Source organism: Lynx rufus, unplaced genomic scaffold, assembly GCF_022079265.1.
Source record: "Lynx rufus isolate CCGP_SWC_20201006 ecotype Redwood Valley unplaced genomic scaffold, mLynRuf1.p SCAF_13, whole genome shotgun sequence".
Classification (NCBI taxonomy): domain Eukaryota; kingdom Metazoa; phylum Chordata; class Mammalia; order Carnivora; family Felidae; genus Lynx; species Lynx rufus.
The window spans coordinates 16,965,155-16,980,507 of NW_025814827.1; the positions used below are offsets into that span (position 1 = coordinate 16,965,155).

Genomic DNA, 15,353 nt, shown 5'->3' on the forward strand with positions numbered 1-15,353 from the left:
CCATGCCACAGAGGGGGAGGGATTGATAGAAAAATTCAAATGCTGCCTGTATGTCTCTTGACAGGATTCTCCTAATGGAGTCATATTTTCAGGGGGCTTAAAATTTCCAACAAATGTCCAATAGCAATATTTCTCAACCCATAATCTACAGGAGCAGCAGCCGTATCCTGGCCGAGGCAGACATGAGGCTTAGGAATTCCTGGCATCCATTCCCACATTTCCAGTAATGTTTATAGATTCAACCTTTTGGAATACAGCATATTTCAAATAGCCAATGAAATAAAATGCCATTATTTTCCTTCTTGGAATTTCAAGACATAAATCTCACATCTGCAGAACAAAGCAGTGATCTTAGAAAGCTCAATCCCAGCTCCCCCTGGCAGAGACTAGCTACACCCAGCTGCCCCAGAGGTGTGGGAGCTCTGAAACGTTCACAGAAGGTGGCCTGGTGGTGGGCAGAGAGCACAGGGGTCACAGTTGCAGGAACCGGGTGTCGGTCCCATTTCATTTGTTCATTCCTTCATTGATTCGTTCCTCAAATATTTACTGAGCCACATGCCTTTTCTGTGCCACACGCTGGACAATTACCAGCTGTGCTTCCTCATGTTTGGCACCTAATCTCTCTACACCTTGGTGTCCTCAACTGTACAATAGCGATAATGATAAAATGTTAAAGCCCACTCCTTGGGGTTTCTTGATTAAATAAGGGCTTTGTAAACCACAAGCATGATGCAACTTGAAAGTTTATCTGTATTGGTTTTACTACTGTTACTCATGTCCTTCGGTCTTATAGGAAAATGTTAATATTCTTTTTTTAAAGTTTATGTGTTTTGAGAGAGAGGACACATGTATGCATGTGTACATACAAGGGAGGGGCAGAGAGAGAGGGAGAGAGCATCCCAAATCCCAAGCAGGCTGTGCGCTGTCAGCACAAAACCAGAATTGGGGCTTGAACTCAAAAACCATGAGATCATGACCTGAGCCAAAACCAAGAGTCAGACACCTAACCGACTGAGCCACCCAGGCACCCTGGATAATATTAATATTCTCCTAGGATCGAAAGGCGGCTTTAGTCTCAAGAACTCAAATCTCTGGACCCCTTGAGGGTCTAAGCTTCAGGCATTGCAGCTTTAACGGGGGAAATAGATGGCGTAGGAAAGCCAGACAAGGGGACCAGTGAGGGAGACACCTTCCCCTTCACACATGTATGGAAGAGCTCTGCCGCTCGCTGTGGGTGCAGAGCAACAGCAAAGCAGCCATGAGGAAAAGCTTGCAACAGACGCTCTTGCATTTGGACCATGTAAAAAAGTCCACAACCTCTTCTCCAGCTATACTATGACTCCATCTTTTTCTAGTTGAACATCCTCCGCTCCAGTCACCGTAACAGCTAACATCCCATGGAAAGTGACAGACTAAGTTACCAGGAAAGAGCAAATGCATGAACACTCACTTTAGGGAGCCTTATCACCATTGACGTCATTTGGGGTTTTGCTTTCTCATGGGCTTTCGGCATCTTGTGAGATCGAGCAGTTGTCCGTGAGGGTTCAAGTGTCAGTCGCTATCCTGAGGTCTCAGGGCAAAGGTCTTCCTCAGTCACTAAGACAGGACTTCTCCAGCAGCGTGGTTTTTCCAAAGCAGCCTGGATGGAAGGCGCTTGATGACTTGGGAAACCTCGTGGTGTGGGTTATAATGTGATGGCATCGGAGGTCTGATGCCCAACTCAGAAAACGACCTGCTGTAAAAACAGGCTGCTGTAACTCAGTTTCTTCCTGTGTTTGTCTTCTTACTGGGGGAGAGATACGCTCAAGTGGGAAGTGTGTACAAATTCTCCCAAAATGATGGGTCAAGCAGTAACAGGAAAACTGGATTACATTGTGCAGAAGTTACCTAGAAGGAGACAGTTTGCTCAGTGACATGGCAGTTTCCAACTACGTGTTAATATGTATAACATGAACACTTATTATTGAAATGGCAACAAGAAAAAGAACCGTTGCTGTGAGTCTGAAATTCTTGCTCCAACCCCCATTAGCCCAATGAAATGATTGTTTTTCTAACACAGGTTTCAATCATGTAACGCTTAGTAGGCGTGCAAATGTCACGTGCCAAAATTATCTAAGTCCCGCATGTGTGTTACAGAACACATCCAGGCAGAGCACAACGGTGTGAGGACAGCAGTGTGCTGCTGAATGACTGGCTGTCCACACACCAAAGGGCCTGAGTCGTGCTCAGTTTGCCACTTTCTACTCGCCATGGCCAGTGCCAGGCTACCGGCATGACCACACCGGCCTCGGGCTTGGGAAGAGATGTGCAGCCACACACCGTTACCGAGTGTTCCCACCAGACTTAAGCAACCAGACGTTTTTAACCTCGAGTGCAGAGACAGAAATGAAATGTAGCAAAATAACTAGGAAGGGTTGAGTGATGAGTAGTTTTTGCTTGTGCTTTTAATTTCATCACTTGTAAGTGTGTTCCGTTTAATCTTTAACAGTGGCTGTTGTTTAACGACTCACAGAATTCCCGATGGCCTAACAACCCTCTCTCCTGGGCTGGACGAGCCAGTGCCAGCCGCCTGAGTGGGAGGGTCGTGTTTGCTGTGTGAGCAAGTCTGAATCCCTCCTTCACTGCATTGACCAACTGCCCCTTGGCCGCAAGGGGAGGCTCCAGGCACCTAAAAGGCCTCATTAATCAATTTCTGGCAGCTCCTAGTCATGATCTCTCCCCATTATTGATTACACAGGATCGCCACCTAGTGATGCAAAAGAGATTGTGTGGGTTTAAGGCTGCATCGGTCTAAGATAGAGCTAGGAAAATGGCTGTCCCTTCCGACTGCTTTCTGCGATGGTTTCTGGGTCTGCAATGTGGTAAAATGTGGAGGCAGCAGTCTCTTCATCGGCACAGACTTCCTGTGTACCGTGGTACCTCTGAACGTAGAGATTTTGTTGAGAGCGCTCTAGAAAGCATTCTAAGAATTAGAAAAAGAACCTGGACCATTGCCTGAATCTCCCTTTTTTACAGATGAAGACGCTGATCCTTAAAGAGGTGAAGCGACATCCCCAAGCCACATGCCCGCCAGTGGCCAAACTGGGCCTCACACCCGGCGCACTGACTCTTCAGCCAGTGCAGTGTCCCTCCTACTCCTGCACACGGTCACTCCATGAGAATGTGCAGACTGAGGCCACGCAGTGTTCCCGGGCCTGGTGCCAGGTCCGGGGGCTACAGTGGTGAGCATGAAGAGGCCCAGTCCCTGCCCCCATGGAACCTTTGGTCCTAAGAGGGAGTCAGCTGAATGGTGACATAGGTCCCTGGACTGCCACATGGACCCCTGCTCTGAGCAGGTGTGAGCTGCCCAGGATGTGGTGGGGGGTTTGAAATGAGATCTGAAGGCTGAGCAGGAATTAGCAGTGCCGCTTAGGACAGGGGTGGGCCAAGGGGACATCAGACCAAGGGACCTCAAGGATTACTGGGGGATTTGGGTTCCCATGTAGGTCCTTGGCAAGTTGGTTTCAAAGGTCTGTGTGGCTGGAGCTCTGGGAGCCTTATGCGTCTGTTATTGACGTCTAGGGATGAGACCGGCAGGAAGTCCCAGGAACCTACAGTGGTCATTTGACGGGAGTGTTGTGAAATTAAATGAGGCCACGTCTGTGAAAATGCCTAGCACAGTGCCTTGCCCAGCACAGCCACAGCCCAGGCGAGTTTATATTTCATACAGCTATAGGCAGGGGTTCCCAGACGACGTCCGTTCTGCCCACACTCACAAGAGTGAAACCATGCTCAGATGTGAGAATGAGGCAGCAGGAACTGGCCAGGAAGATTTTGCTGTCACTGGCTGCCCTGCTGGAAGAGTTGTACTCCGTCCTGGTCACAGAGGACATTTAAACAGGAAAGAGCCAGACCATAGTGACCTTAGGGTTCATTGTCTAAACAGACACTTCCCTGGGGGTGCCTCAGTGACTCCATCAGTTAAGCGTCCGACTCTTGATTTCAGCTCAGCTCACGATCTCACGGTTTGTGAGTTTGAGCCCTGCCTGGGGCTCTGCGCTGATGGTGTGAGGCCTACTTGGCATTCCCCATCTCCCTCTCCCTCTGCCCCTCCCTTAGCCACACTCCCTCTCAATATAAATAAACTTTAAACAGACACTTCCTTAATGGAAAATGCAGAGCTATTCCCAACCTCCACATCTATTCCCCATCAAACACAGTCTTCCAGTCCACACTCTTGTTCTGCAGCAAACAATGCCTCATCTCAAAGCTGCCTGGACTCTTTATGCTCCCACCTGGGAAGCACAGTGAACCCCGTTTAGCCAAGTAGTAAATAACCAGATGGTTTTACGTTGGTAAAGCATGGGAGCCGCTGTCTGGGGCCTGGGACGATCAAGCCAACTGTTGCCAAGGGCCTACAGGGGAACCCAAATCCGCCAGTAATCCTTGAGGTTTTACCTTGATTGGGTTTACTTCGATTTATCCTCTGATGCCTTGGGACCAAATACCACACAGTGGCTGTGTTCAAATAGGTGTTTCAACAGTCCTCCCTACCTCCATCTCCTTCTCCAGCCTGCCCCGGTTCTGGGACACCTGGTGTCTGCTGTCTCAGAGTGGCTGAGGTCACTCTGGGTGTCAGCAGTGTGGGGCTGAGCCAAAAGGGGTCTGTGTAAGTTACTTTTTTTTTTTAAGCAGATTGTTTTGAGATATAATTTATATACCATTAAATCAACCTTTTTAAAGTACCATTCAACTGTTGGGATTTTGGGTTTGTTTTTTTTTTTTTTTTTTTATTTAAGTAATCCCTGTACCCAGTGTGGGGCTCGAACTCACAACACCGAGATCAGGAGTCACATGCTCTACCAACTGAGCCAACCAGGTGCCCCCATCAGAATCTAATTTTCGAATTTTCATCATCCCCAAAAGACACCTCCTTCCCATTAGCAGTCACTGCCTCCAACCCCCAGCCTCAGCCCCAGGCAACCACTAATCTGCTTTCTGTCATTATAGATTAACCTTTTCTGGATATTTCGTAAAAATAGAATCCTTTTGTTAAATTGGTTAAATGGCATGTATTATAAATGGAATTGTTTTCTCCGTCTTCTGTTCTCTAATCTTGCTGAACGTGTTTATTGGTTCTCCTAGTTTTTTAGTGCTGTGCATTCCTTAGGATTTTCTATATGCAAGATCATCTCATCTGCACATAGAGGTATTTTCACTTGTTTCCAGTGTGAATGCCTTTTATTTTTCTTGACTGATCGTTCTTGCTAGAGCTTCCAATGCAGTACTGAACAGGTGGTGAGCTGACCTCCCTGTTTTGTTCCTGATCTTAGGGGGAAAGCATGGTCTTTACCAGTAAAGATGATGTAAGCTAGGAATATGTGAACTGAGTGTCCTAACGCCAGTCAGGGCTCCTAAAGGTAGGAAGACAGCAGCGTGGCCTGTGGCAGGACATGAGGCTGGGAACCAGTGGGGACCACACCTGGCAGGGACTTTGTAGGCCTCATGAAGGGTTTTGGTCCATTTCCCAAGAGCAAGGAGAAACTGTTAGTATTTTTTGTGGAGGGTGAAGTGAACTAATAGACACTGAGTTGGGGGGATATTCAGGGAGCCCAGAAAGGAAACAACCGGACATGGAGGAGGAGGAAGTGCCAGGGCTGGGTCAGAGCTGGAGGCGATGGGCAGAGGAGCCAGGAGGTGACTCCCAGGACTGCTGCAGGGAGGATAGTCCTGCATTTCAGAGCATCATCCAGCTTTGTCTCCCCACTAAGAGGCCCCTCTGGCCCCCTTTTCCCAGGGACGACACCCAAGTCCCAGTACCCTTGGGCCCAGAGGCCTTATCATCCTGCACTAACTAATGTTTGTAGGTTTCCTCCCTGGACATAAGAGAGTCCAAGTCTTCTCCTTCTATGAATATCTGGGGGGGTGGAGAGAGAGAGAGTGTGTGTGTGTGTGTGTGTGTGTGTGTGTGTGTGCAATGTTCCAATCCTGTGCCCTGCAACTGCCAGGCTGGTGGCTTCTCTCCCTCCCAGGGTATTCTAATGCACACCCTCCTCCACTCCCCCTTCCTTATTGCTGGGAAATCAGATGACTTCTGGTATGCAGGCTAATGGCTCTTATTAACCAAATGCTGACACATCCCTAATATATAGGTTGCTTAATTAAGAGCCTGCTTGCCTGGCCAGCTTTCAGAGAGGTAAGCACTTCTCCAGGAGGGAATGGGGATTTCCAGTGGACTAGGGAGGAAATTATGTCAGGCTAATCATCTATAAGATGCTTTTCCTCCAGGATAAAAGAAAAGTGCTTGGTGGTAGGTGGGAAGATAGGGATGGGGGTTGACCTAAGAAGAATGGAGCCTGAGTAACCTTAGGGTTTGCTCCCTCCCACACAGGGAGCCCCCGAAATCCCACCCTGACAGGAACAGTCCTACCCCCCCAGGTGGCAGCCAGTCCCCCCTCCCCACCAGATCTAACTCTCTCATCAGCACCCATCTACTGTCATGGGGCCGCAGCAAAGACAGAGCAGCTCTGGCCTCCTGAGATCACAGATCAAAACTGGGTGTGCTTTCCCTTCCAGGACGCAGGCCCAGGGAAAGACCCTCCCTTTTCCTTCTTCCTTCCACAGGTGTCAACAGCCACCAAGTGGAGTGCCACCCAATTCCTCTGAAAAGAAACCTTAAATGTAACTTTCTTTCCCCCCTTTAATTATTTTTTAATTTACATCCAACTTAGCATATAGTGCAACAATGATTTCAGGAGTAGATTCCTTAATGCCCCTTACCAATTTAGCCCATCCCCCCATCCCACAACCCCTCCAGTAACCCTCTGTTCTCTATATTTGAGTCTCTTATGTTTTGTCCCCCTCCCTGTTTTTATTTTTGCTTCCCTTCCCTTATGTTCATCTGTTTTGTATCTTAAAATCCTCATGAGTGTAGTCATATATTTGTCTTTCTCTAATTTCGCTTAGCATAATACCCGCGAGTTCCATCCACATACTTGCAAATGGCAAGATTTCATTCTTTTTGATTGCTGAGTAATCCTCCATTGTATATATACACATCTTTTTTATCCATTCATCCATCGATGGACATTTGGGCTCTTTCCGTACTTTGGCTATTGTTGATAGTGCTGCTATAAACATGGGGATGCATGTGCGCCTTCAAAACAGCACACCTGTATCCCTTGGATAAATACCTACTAGTGCAATTGCTGGGTCATACGGTAGTTCTATTTTTAGTTTTTTGAGGAACCTTCATACTATTTTCCAGAGTGGCTGCACCAGTTTGCATTCCCACCAGCAGTGCAAAACAGATCCTTTTTCTCTGCCTCCTCGCCAACATCTGGTGTCGCCTGAGTTGTTAATGTTAGCCATTCTGACAGGTGTAAGGTAGTATCTCATTCTGGTTTTGATTTGTATTTCCATGATGATGAGTGATGTTGAGCATTTTTTTCTTGGGTCTGTTTGCCATCTGGATGTCTTCTTGGAGAAATGTCTATTTGTGTCTTTTGCCCATTTTGTCACTGGATTATTTGTTTTTTGGGTGTTGAGTTTGATAAATTCTCTATAGATTTTGGATACTAACCCTTTATCTGATATGTCATTTGCAAATATCTTCTCCCATTCCATCGGTTGGCTTTTAGTTTTGATGATTGTTTCCTTCACTGTGCAGAAGCTTTTTATTTTGATGAGGTCCCCATAGTTCATTTTTGCTTTTGTTTCCCTTGCCTCCAGAGACGTGTTGAGTAAGAAGTTGCTGTGGCCGAGGTCAAAGAGGTTTTTGCCTGCTTTCTCCTCGAGGATTTTGATGGCTTCCTGTCTTACGTTTAGGTCTTTCATCCATTTTGAGTTTATTTTTGTGTATGGTAAGAAAGTGATGCAGGTTCATTTTTCTGCATGTCGCTGTCCAGTTTTCCAGCACCACTTGCTGAAGAGACTGTCTTTATTCCATTGGATATTCTTTCCTGCTTTGTCAAAGATTAGTTGGTCATACATTGGTGGGTTCTCTATTCTGTTCCATTGATCTGAGTGTCTGTTTTTGTGCCAGTACCATACTGTCTTGACGATTACAGCTTTGTAATACATCGTGAGGTCCGGGATTGTGATGCCTCCAGCTTCGGTTTTCTTTTTGAAGATTGCTTTGGCTATTCGAGGTCTTTTCTGGTTCCATACAAATTTTAGGATTGTTTGTTCTAGCTATGTAAAGAATGCTGGTGTTATTTTGATAGGTATTGCACTGAATATGTAGACTGCTTTGGATAGTATTAGCATTTTAACAATATTTGTTCTTCCTATCCAGGAGCATGGAATATTTTCCCACTTTTTTTGTGTGTCTTCTTCAATTTCTCTCATAAGCTTTCTATAGTTTTTAGGGTATAGGTTTTTCACCTCTTTGGTTATGTTTATTCCTAGGTATTTTATAGTTTTTGGTGCAATTGTAAATGGGATAGATTCCTTGATTTCTCTTTCTGTGGCTTCATTATTGGTGTATAAGAATGCAACTGATCCTGTGCATTGGTTTTATACCCTGCCACTTTGCTGAATTCATAGATCAGTTCTAGCAGTTTTTTTTGGTGGAATCTTTTGGGTTTTCCATATAGAGTATCATGTCATCTGCAAAGAGTGAAAGTTTGACCTCCTCGTGGCCGATTTGGATGCCTTTTATTCCTTTGTGTTGTCTGACCGCTAAGGCTAAGACTTCCAATACTATGTTGAATAACAGTGGTGAGAGTGGACATGCCTGTCGTGTTCCTGACCTTAGGGGGAAAGCTCTAAGGTTTTCCCCATTGAGGATGATATTAGCAGTGGGTCTTTCATATATGGCTTTTATGATCTTGAGGTGTGATCCTTCTATCCCTACTTTCTTGAGAGTTTTTATCAAGAAAGGGTGCTGTACTTTGTCAAATGCTTTCTCTGCATCTATTGAGAGGATCATGTGGTTCTTGTCCTTTGTTTTATTGATGTGATGCATCACATTGATTGTTTTGCAGATATTGAACCAGCCCTGGATCCCAGGTATAAATCCCACTTGGTTGTGGTGAATGATTTTTTTTAATGTATTGTTGGATCCGTTTGGTTAGTATCTTGTTGAGGATTTTGCATCCATGTTTATCAAGGAGATTGGTGTATAGTTCTCCTTTTTAGTGTGGTGTTTGTCTGGTTTTGGAATCAAGGTAATGCTGGCTTCATAGAAAGAGTTTGGAAGTTTTCCTTCCATTTCTATTTTTTGGAACAGCTTCAAGAGAATAGGTGTGAACTCTTTAAATGTTTGGTAGAATTCACCTGGAAAGCCATCTGGCCCTGGACTTTTGATTTTTGGGAGATTTGTGATTACTAATTCAATTTCTTTTTCTGGTAATGGGTCTGTTCAAATTTTCTATTTCTTCCTGTTTCCACCTTGTTTCTTTTGTAAGCAAATGATGTAGGCTTAACCTGGTTTGTCCTTGATGAAAATGTTTTCTTCGTCCCTTTTTTCTTTTTAATTTTCTTTTTTTAATTTACATCCAAATTAGTTAGCATATAGTGCAACAATGATGTCAGGAGTGGATTTCTTAGTGCCCCTTACCCATTTAGCCCATCCTCCCTCCCACAACCCCTCCAGTAACCCCAGTTTGTTCTCCATATTTATGTCTCTTCTGTTTTGTCCCCCTCCCTGTTTTTAGTTTCCCTTCCCTTATGTTCATCTGTTCTGTCTCTTAAAGTCCTCATATGTGTGAAGTCATATGATATTTGTCTTTCTCTAATTTCACTTAGCATAATACCCTCCAGTTCCATCCACATAGTTGCAAATGGCAAGATTTCATTCTTTTTGATTGCCAAGTAATACTCCATTGTGTGTGTGTGTGTGTGTGTGTGTGTATACACACCACATCTTCTTTATCCATTCATCCGTCGGTGGACATTTGGGCTCTTTCCATACTTTGGCTATTGTGGATAGTGCTGCTATAAACATTGGGGTGCATGTGTCCCTTCGAAACACACCTGTATCCCTTGGATAAATACCTAGTAGTGCATTTGCTGGGTGGTAGGGTAGTTCTATTTTTAGTTTTTTGGGGGAACCTCCATACTGTTTTCCAGTGTGGTTGCACCAGCTTGTATTCCCTTTTTTTTTTCCTCTAAATGCTTTTTATGAACATATTTAACAGTTGTTTCACATATAAGTTTAAAGATCTCACAAGCTATAGCTTTATGCCTTTGAGACTGTATGCATGGAGACTGGAGGCAATACAGTGTATACAAAGAATACATTTAAAGCTAGAAGATTCAGATTAGGATTCTAGTGCTAGAGCTGTTTTTGATCATCACCATGAGGAGGGGGGGATGCTACTGGCACCCAATGGCTAGAGTCTAGGGATGCTGCTAACCACCTGTGGTCCATAGGACAGCCCCACAACAGAGAATTATCTGGCCCCAGAGGTTAGTTGTACTGAGGTTGAGAAATTGCTCTGGTTAAATTCTCGCACCAGAATATTCAAAGCAGAGGGCGCCTGGGTGGCTCTGTCAGTTCAGCATCTGACTTCAGCTCAGGTCAAGATCTCAGTTTGTGAGTTTGAGCCCCACTTCGGGTGAGCCTGACTTCTCTCTCTCTCTCTCTCTGCCCCTTGTGGAATTCTGTCTCTCTGCCCCTCGCTCACTTACACCCTATCTCAAAAAAAAAAAAAAAAAAAAAAAAAAAATTCAAAGCAGCGTTTTTGTTTTTTTTTTTGCAACAGTAGAAACTGGAATCATCCCAAACAACTATCAACAGTGGAGTCAATAAGTAAATTGTGACATAGTCATGCAATGGAAGAGTATAAGGCCATTAGAATGCATGGCCACTACATTCATGCATCACCAGGGTACATCTCGAAAAAGGAGCGAGTGATAAAACATGATTCCTTTTATACAGTTAAAAAAACAGGCAAACTATGTGTACTGTTCAGGGATACTTGTGTGCGTGGTAAAACCACAAAGAAAAGCAGTTATTAATACAAAATGTAGGGTGGTGGTTGATTCTGGGAAGGACTGCTGTTGAGGAGAAACACCACATGCTTCTATGGCACTGGTGAAAAGTTCTGTTTCTGAAGTTGCGGGGGGGGGGGTGCATTTTTAATTTCAGAGAAAGTTTACGGAGTGGAGTATCTTATAAGGACAGAGCTGGATTTGAACTTGAGCAGGCTAGTGCTGGCCCCTTGCTCCAGACCACCATATGGTGCTGCCTCCTGTTAGGTCCCTTCTCTTACCTGCCTCCACTCTCTCCACAGTGTCCGGAGACAAACGACCAGTCGGCCTCCCCCAGCAGGGGGCAGACCCAAGCCCCAGCCCAAGCCTAAGCCTCAGGTGCCACAGTGCAAGGCTCTGTATGCCTACGATGCTCAGGACACAGATGAACTCAGCTTCAATGCCAATGACATTATCGATATCATCAAAGAAGGTAAGTGCATGGCTGGCTGAGACAGCGTCCTAAAGAACATTCAGTGTCATTGCCATAAAAACTAGTTTAAACATGAAGGGAATTTATAGGTTCCTCTAACTGAAACTTGCAGCGATAGGCTAGGGCTTCATGCTCAGTTTGATCAGGGCTCCAGCTATCTATCGATCGATCTATCAGCTCTGCTTTCTTTGTATTTGCTCCCTTCTTAGGCTGTTTTCCGTCATGGCAATGAAATGGTTGCCATGCAAACAGATCAAATTGTGTCTGAAATCTGCTTTATCCCTGAAACTTCTCTTAGCCATTGGACAAAAGTCCTAGATTTTACTCTCATTAGACCCAGTTGCTCATGTGCCCATCCCTGAATCTCTAGCAAGGCAAAGGCTGTACCCGTGGTAAGTTAGGTGTGGCAGGGACTTCTTTGGAAATGGTTAAGACTATCCCACCCAAACTTGGTGGCCTCCTCATAATGATGGTAGATGGAATGGAAGCCAGGGAGACAACCTGTAATATCTGTTATAAAAGTAGTCTGGGGGTGTCTGGGGGGCTCATTCGGTTAAGCTTCCAACTCTCGCTTTCAGCTCAGGTTATGATCTCAAGGTTGCAAGATCGAGCCCTGTGTTGGGCTCCATGCTGAGCATGGAGTCTGCTTAATTTTCTCTTTCTCTCCCTCTCCCAATCTCTCGCTCTCCCTCTTGAAAAAAAAAAAAAAAAAGGCTGTGAGCTTGGCTGAATGCCTTATTAATTTGGTAGAGAAGTTAGAATGTGATACACATAAGACCAAACATTAGTGCTTATGGAAGTACTTTTAAAACGAGAACTCCTGACTTAGGATATTCAAAAACACCATGAAGGAAATGGCATTTGTGAGGAATGGGACAGAGAAGCCATGGAGGGCAGAAAGAGCAGGTCACTTTACGAAAGTAAGCCAACGCTCAACCACGGTGCAAGATCTCCCAGGAGACAAGAGGAAGCCAGGAGTGGCCTGGTAGTGGAGGACCCTGAATGTCAGGCTGAGGAGGACTTGTGTACAGTGTGGAAGCCATTATGAACAGAGCAAGGACAAACTGAGTGAAACGGGCCTTGGTAAGACTAGCCTTCGGGAAGAGGTGGCCAGGACACACAGTTCCAGGAAGGGGGTTATTATCAAACTCCTTGATCACATGAGCTCATAGGAGACTTCTAGGTCCCTGGACTGACCTCCTTCTAAAAGACCTCTGGACATTATTTTGATCTCATCAAATAGTTTGATCTATCATGAAACTAGATAGCCATCTAGCTTGCTATAGATTTTAATATTTTAGCCATTTAGTATCCTTCCTCCAAAGTGTCGGAGTAGAATTAAGGGCTGAAATAAATGCTTAGTAAACACAAATAGAATTTTTATCACCAGCTTTGTTCAGCAAAAATACTGGAAATGACCAATTACCCAGTAACAAAGATTGGGTAAATAAGCTTTGCTATATCCATTTAGTGAACTTCAACGACAAACATTTTTATTAAAGATAATGATGCAATACTATATTTACTGAAATGGAAAAATGTTCATGAGAAAAGGCAAAAAGGTTATACAGACTGTAGTCTCATTTTTGTAAGAATGGAAAATAGATGACTATATGCACGTATGTATGTTATATATAATATATATAAGATATCAAGTGGTCTCCTTAAATGTTGAATTTTTATTTTCAGTTCTCAATATTTCAGATTTTTCTAGAAATACCATGTATTTTGGGTATAATCAAAACAATTACATATTTGTGTCAAGTGTAGGGTCCTAGAAGTTCTCAAAAAATGCTATAAATTATCACTCTCATTTATGCAGTGTGGTGTGAGTGCAGGAATAGACATATAGATGAGACAGAATAGAATCCAGAAATATAGCCATGTGTATACAGATATTTAATATATGATAAATGTAGCATTTGAAACCAGGGGAAAGGATAGGCATTACTTTCCATTTTGATAAGAAAATAAAGTTCAAGCTCTACCTCATACACAAAATATCAGACTAATTAAATATCTAAATTATAAAAATCTTAGAAGGAAACCTAGAATATTACATTAATCTTTGGGGGTGAAAAGTCTTCCGATGGAGAACATCAAACCCAAAAACCATAGAGGATTTAAACCTCATAAAAAGGCTAAATTAAAATCTTCTGTATAGTGAATTGCACCAGCACAAAGTTAAATTATAGAAAATAGGCTAGGAAAAAACATCTTACACCTCTAAATAGCTCCCCCACATGAATAAAAAGACACAGTCCAGTCCAAAAGTGGACAGAGGCTCCTGAGACCGTGCATGGAGAGGTTCCCTACCCTTTACCCATCAGTGAAGGAGAGCTAACAACTCCACCCGTGACACCAGCAGAAGATTGAAATAAGATGCAGGTCACACTCCCTTTTCCAAATCCTTAAGTTCTGAGTTTTAGAAACCAGAGACGGTTAGAAAGTCGATAATGGTGTGTGTGTATAGGAGATATTACCACCTATTAGAACACTTGGTGGTCCCAGGGCAACAGCCTGGGTCAAACTCAGCATCTCTGCTGTGCAACATCTGAGCATTCACCCTCTGTCGGAAGAGACATCATAAACAAACTCAGTTCAGGTCAGGTTTTGCCATCAAATGAATTACATGAGCCTTTAAGTTTTAAGAACTTTCTGGATTTGGTCATTGCAAATAGTTTGGACTATAGTATCTGTGGTAAGTCAGGGTGAAAGGTACCTTCTTTCATAGCTTACAGCTAGAATAGACTTGGGAAGGAAATTTAACACTTATTTATCAAAATTTTAAAACCCCATGTCAATATAATTACTTTGAATTTACATTTAACCACTTCCATCAAGATAAATCCTAAATAAATAAATATTTAAATGTATAAACAGAAGTCCTAGAAGTATGGGAGAATTTTCTTTTTTAATATCAGTATGGGAAATATTTATAAAAGTGATAGAAAATCAAGAAGCTGTAAAAATATCATTTGCTTCAACTACTTAAATATTAAAATATAAAAAGTTAGTTAAAAATGGGAGGGGGGGATATTTGCAACCCATATGACAAATCCACTAATATATAAAGAATTCCTAATTAAGAAGATAAACACCCGGGAGCCAGAGTGACTCAGTCAGTTAAGCATCTGACTTTTGATTTCAGCCTAGGTCATGATCTCACAGTTTGTGAGATCAAACCCCATGCTATTTAGCACAGAGCCCTATTTGGGATTCTGTCTCCCTCTCTCTCTGCCTCTCCTCCCTCACTCTCTCTCTCTCAAAATAAGTAAACATTAAAAAAAAAAAAAAAAAAGTAGGGACCAGTGGCACCTGGGTGGCTCAGTCGGTTTAGTGTACATCTTCAGCTCAGGTCATGATCCTGCATCCATGGGTTCAAGCCTTGCGTCGGGCTCTGTGCTGACAGCTCAGAGCCCGGAGCCTGCTTTGGACTCTGTGTTGCCCTCTCTCTCTGCTCCTCCCCTGCTTGCGCTCTGTCTCTCAAAAAATGAGAAAACGTTAAAAAAAATTTTTTTAAATAATGTCCAACAACAGAGAAGGTGGCAAATGATAGTAAGTCATGCAGCTATTGGAAGAGAATATGGAAACTCTTTATAAACTGATATGAAATGGTCTTTAGTATATATTATTAAGGTTAAAAACAGTGCAGAATGTGTAGTTTGCTATTGTTTGTGTACAAAAGGGGTAATTTTTATAAATACTTGCTTTTACATACATGAAATATCTCTGAAAGTATAAAAAATATATAATATTGCATGCCTTCAAAGAAGGGATCTGCTCATGGTTCATGAGATTGAGTCTCATGGAGGGCTCTGTGCTGACAGCTGACAGAGCAGGGCCTGCTTAGGATTCTCTCCCTCTCTCTCTGAAAATAAATAAGCATTTTTAAAAAGAACGGATCTGGGTGGCTGTTGTTACTGTTAATGCTTTTGTACTTTTGAAAGTACATCTAAGAATA

General features: G+C 43.5%; 1 protein-coding gene and 1 non-coding gene across 2 annotated transcripts in view; one reads left to right on the top strand and one right to left on the bottom strand.

The window, feature by feature from the left end:
* Positions 1–15,353, top strand: part of MYO1E (myosin IE) — a 214,139-nt gene that overhangs the window by 196,649 nt on the left and 2,137 nt on the right. The window contains exon 27 of the mRNA XM_047075040.1: positions 11,220–11,389. Within this exon, the coding sequence (XP_046930996.1) occupies positions 11,220–11,389 (170 nt within the window). The remainder of the gene's footprint in view (positions 1–11,219; positions 11,390–15,353) is intronic.
* TRNAR-CCU (transfer RNA arginine (anticodon CCU)) lies at positions 4,788–4,860 on the bottom strand. Its single transcript has one exon. It is a non-coding gene; the product is annotated as a tRNA-Arg (tRNA).